Source organism: Euphorbia lathyris, chromosome 9 (assembly GCF_963576675.1).
Source record: "Euphorbia lathyris chromosome 9, ddEupLath1.1, whole genome shotgun sequence".
Lineage (NCBI taxonomy): Eukaryota > Viridiplantae > Streptophyta > Magnoliopsida > Malpighiales > Euphorbiaceae > Euphorbia > Euphorbia lathyris.
Genome location: NC_088918.1, coordinates 70,510,389 through 70,514,601, shown reverse-complemented (window position 1 = coordinate 70,514,601; position 4,213 = coordinate 70,510,389). Strand labels below are relative to the sequence as shown.

The following is a 4,213-nucleotide window of genomic DNA, read 5'->3' as shown; positions in this document are numbered from 1 at the left end:
CATTATTTATTATCAGGAAATTTAAGGTCGCCACATATTTCAGTGTGATCCTTTATGCGCCTTTTACATAGACCCAAATCCCAGCTCATTCTCTCCCCGAACTTCCATCTACCAACAATTTAGTGTCCTTCGAGAGCTCACGGCTGCACATATCTACCGGTATTTCGACCAAGAAATCTGCAAGGCCCGAGCTTTGAATGCTCTGCGAGGCTTATATGAAAGCTCAAAATCGATGAGTTTTAATGCACATTTGGCCAATCTGTCCGATGTTTCTGGTCATTAAAGGATCTTTCTCAGTGGCATGTCTGTTTGAACTTTTTCCAAATTAGGGAATTTTCTGCTTTTCCAACAACAAACAACAAACAACAATAGCAAATCGTAACAGCAACAATAAAGAGTAGATAAACAAACGACGCTTAGAATTTTACAATATATTTGTTTTTTTTATGAGATTACAATATATTTGCTAATACAAAAACTAATAGATAAAAAATTCTAAATATTTTAAGTGGCTTAATACATAATTTGCCCTATGAACTTGTCCAAAAAGTTTGATTGATCCCTGAAATTTTAAAGTATCCAGATAGCCCATGAACTTGTATAAATTATCTAGTTAGCTCATTGAACTTGCGTAAAATTTAATCAATTGATCACTCAAATGGAAAAAAGTAAATTAAATGTGGAAGATGCATTGCACGCGTCTTAGGATGTTATTACATAATTCACAGAATAAATTAAAAATGAAGTTCTTACTTCCTCAACTATAAAACTTTTATTCTCTAATATTAGAACCGCATACCCCGACCTTTGTCGTTTCACTTTTTCTAAAACGCGTACAATACATATTCCGTATTTAGCTTACTTTTTTACTATTGAGAGATCAATTGATTACATTTTATTTAAATTCATTGAGCTAAATGGATATTTTATATAAATTAAAAAGATTATTAAAAAACTTTAAAAGTTTAGAGGATTACAGGTTTTGCAGGAAAATGATATACTAAGCCTATTTTAAATAAAGTGGTTGGACGGAATTACCAATTGTTGTCGTTGCGGGACGGTTGGTCAAGGATATAGTACTAGTATAATTTATAAAGCACAATGTGTGTGAGCCAAACATTCCGAGAAAGACAAACAAGGAATAAAAAACTTGCTCTCTCTAACTGCAATGGTGGACTCACCCTTCAAGCCGGATATACTCAAAGGTAAGGTAGCTTTATTAACCGGCGGCGGTTCGGGAATCGGCTATGAGATTTCTCTTCAACTCGGTAAACATGGAGCTTCCATCGCTATTATGGGTCGCCGAAAGAATGTTCTTGATTCTGCCGTTGCTTCCCTCCAATCCCTTGGAATTCCCGTAATTCTAATATACAATTCTTTTTTTCTTTTTTTGTTCCGCTCTAGCTTTTAATTTGATCTGCTTATCTCATGTTTTTGTTATTCCTGTGTTTTTATTTTCTCTGTCTTCTGAGATCCGTGATCTGTTTGGTTGCTGAAAAAGTTTGGTGAAACTTGAGAACACAGAAATGATTGTTTCTTGCCGTACTCTGCAGTTTCCATTATCGTCTATATTGAATTTGAGAACTCCTTTTACATTCTGATGGTAGTATGAAATGAATTATTGCTGCTTGTCAATAATTGCCGAAAATGTGTCTGAATTCATCTTTGGCATATTCAAAGAAATCGTCCTAGTTTAGATCTCTGTCATTTTGACATTTTAAGAATTATTCATCTTGTTTGCAATTATTGCACTTTTCTTGGAAAAGGAAAATAAAATTATTATTATTATTTTTGTTATCTTTTATTAAGATAACGCAATCTCCTCTTTCAAATTTGCACAATTATTACTAGTTTCGTAAAGCATCTTTTTGAGCCATTGAGTATAGGATGAAAATTGCAGTAAATTAATTATGAAACTCAAAATCAGCTATAATCTCTAATTATGTCATGAAACATGAATTTGATAAAGTGTTTACTGTTTATTTTTTTGTTTAATTGGATAGTTAAAAAGTTGTGGAAGTATCTATCAAGCATGTGACAGTATTAACACTATTTGGATTAAAGTGTATTGAAAAATGCTGATAAGGTGTTTACTGTTTATTTTTTGTTTAATTGGATAGTTAGACCCATTTATGAATCTGAGAATAAACAAGTTGAAACAATGTGTATGTTGCAGGCTATAGGACTTGAGGGAGATGTTCGCAAGAGAGATGATGCAACAAAAGTTGTGGAATCCACAGTTAGACATTTTGGCAGGCTTGACATTCTTGTAAATGCTGCAGCAGGGAATTTTCTAGTTGCACCAGAGGATTTATCGCCTAACGGCTTTCGAACAGGTAGTTTTCTTTCTTTGTGAACATGAATTACTGCATAATTGATTAAACATTTAAGGCTGAAAAGATAATTTGGGAAGTGAATTTAGGGATGTTTGGTTAAGCTTTTCAGGACATCTGATAGTTGTTTGAGATCAATAGGTGTTTGCTAAAGTTCTTCTAACAACAGCAAATAACTTATGGAATGCCTAACATCTGTTGTTTCACAAAGAACTTAACCTCACATTTCGATTTTTTCTTTCCTGCCGCCTTGCAGTAATAGATATAGATTCTGTTGGTACTTTCACAATGTGTCATGAGGCAATGAAGTATCTGAAAAAGGGTGGCCAAGGGAAGGAACTCCCCAGTGGTGGAGGGTTAATAATAAACATTAGTGCAACCTTGCATTACACAGCTACTTGGTATCAAATACATGTATCTGCAGCGAAGGTTGTTTTTTCGAGTTTTTGCAAAACTAAAACGTTTATTTCTTTAACATTCGTTCTTTGGAAATTCATGAAAACGGTGCTACGTTATGCAGGCAGCAGTTGATAGCTTAACAAGAAGCTTAGCATTGGAGTGGGGAACAGATTATGATATTAGAGTGAATGGGATAGCACCAGGGCCTATTGAAGATACCGCTGGTTTTAATAAACTTGCACCTGACGAGATATTGGGACAAGCCAAAGAGAGGATGAGACTATATAAAGCAGGGGAGAAATGGGATATAGCTATGGCTGCTCTGTATCTCTCATCCCATGCCGGTTAGTATCCATTTTTCTGCTCTGCATTTTCACTGAATGTACCCTAAATGTCTCTTATGTTCACTGTCTTTAAATTGGTTAGGAAGAAGGCATATGCAGTTTGACTAAAGAGTTTTTGGTTTTTTAGGGAGTAGTAATTTATGTTAAAATGGTGCAATGAAATTCGGTATCCGAAACTTTACCGGATAGTTCAAAATTGTAAAGATAGAAACTCTTGTCAAACTTCCCTTTTTCAAGTAAATATTGATGAAAATTGCAGATAAAAAAAAATCTATCAGCAATTACCAACAAATCTTCGAGGATGCGGGAACATGAACTTGCCTTGAGATTGTGCACTCGTGCTTTCATGTTCTGTTTCATACGCTAATGTGTTCTTATTCCGTTAGTGGGATGAACTTGGAATGAACATTGTACCATTTTGAATGATATAAATTGATAGAAATTGCATTGCTTTCCTTAAAGTTGTACAATTATTAGAATTTCATTAGACCGGGATTATAACAGAATTTCTGGGTTGTGTGTAGGAAAATATGTGAATGGAACAACAATGATAGTTGATGGAGGGGATTGGCTGAACAAACCTCGTCATCTGCCTAAAGAAGCAGTGAGACAATTTTCAAGAGCAGTAGAGAAGAGATCTAAAGATGCACCTGTTGGGACTGCAAAGAGCAAGCTGTGACATATGTTCTACAATACAATTTGGAGTAAGATTGAACTTTTTTATAATTAGATATAAAAGTTATTGGTCAACAAATTGGGGTTACAAGTGATTTCTAATCCAATTCATATAGATTTCATGTTATAAAACTTTCATAGTCATTTTACAGAAATTCACAATCATTTATATGTTATAATTATATCCTATTCTTTATTTTTATTTTATTTGATTTTGTGTGATTCTTTTCTATTTGGTATTAACGGTTAACCATGCAGTATTTGGTCATTCAAGGCAACAAACAATATATAATTTAGACCGTGTATAGTGGAATGAGATATTCCCTCCTTATATCACGTTAATCAAATCTGATTTCAGAATTGAAAAAAAAAAAAAACCCGCCAAGATCAACTTGTAAACAAAAAAGAGAAACTGAAATATTCAAACAAAACTTCATCTTTCAACCTCAACCAAAAAATAAA

At 33.8% G+C, this 4,213-nt stretch overlaps 1 protein-coding gene across 1 annotated transcript; it reads left to right on the top strand.

Annotated features, from left to right (window-relative positions):
• Positions 1-513: 513 nt before the first annotated feature.
• Positions 514-3,953, top strand: LOC136207125 (peroxisomal 2,4-dienoyl-CoA reductase [(3E)-enoyl-CoA-producing]-like). The gene is made up of 5 exons (XM_065998406.1): positions 514-1,357; positions 2,177-2,336; positions 2,590-2,762; positions 2,854-3,076; positions 3,601-3,953. Exons 1-5 carry the CDS (start codon positions 1,169-1,171, stop codon positions 3,753-3,755), a joined length of 900 nt encoding a protein of 299 aa, XP_065854478.1. The 5' UTR covers positions 514-1,168; the 3' UTR covers positions 3,756-3,953.
• The last annotated feature ends 260 nt before the right edge of the window (positions 3,954-4,213 follow it).

Bases quoted from the DNA above. Each gene is read 5' to 3' on its own strand.
- LOC136207125 (XM_065998406.1), top strand. From the start codon at position 1,169: ATGGTGGACTCACCCTTCAAGCCGGATATACTCAAAGGTAAGGTAGCT. The intron at 2,763-2,853 runs GTTGTTTTTTCG...TACGTTATGCAG, and splicing joins TACATGTATCTGCAGCGAAG to GCAGCAGTTGATAGCTTAAC. The intron at 3,077-3,600 runs GTTAGTATCCAT...GGTTGTGTGTAG, and splicing joins GTATCTCTCATCCCATGCCG to GAAAATATGTGAATGGAACA.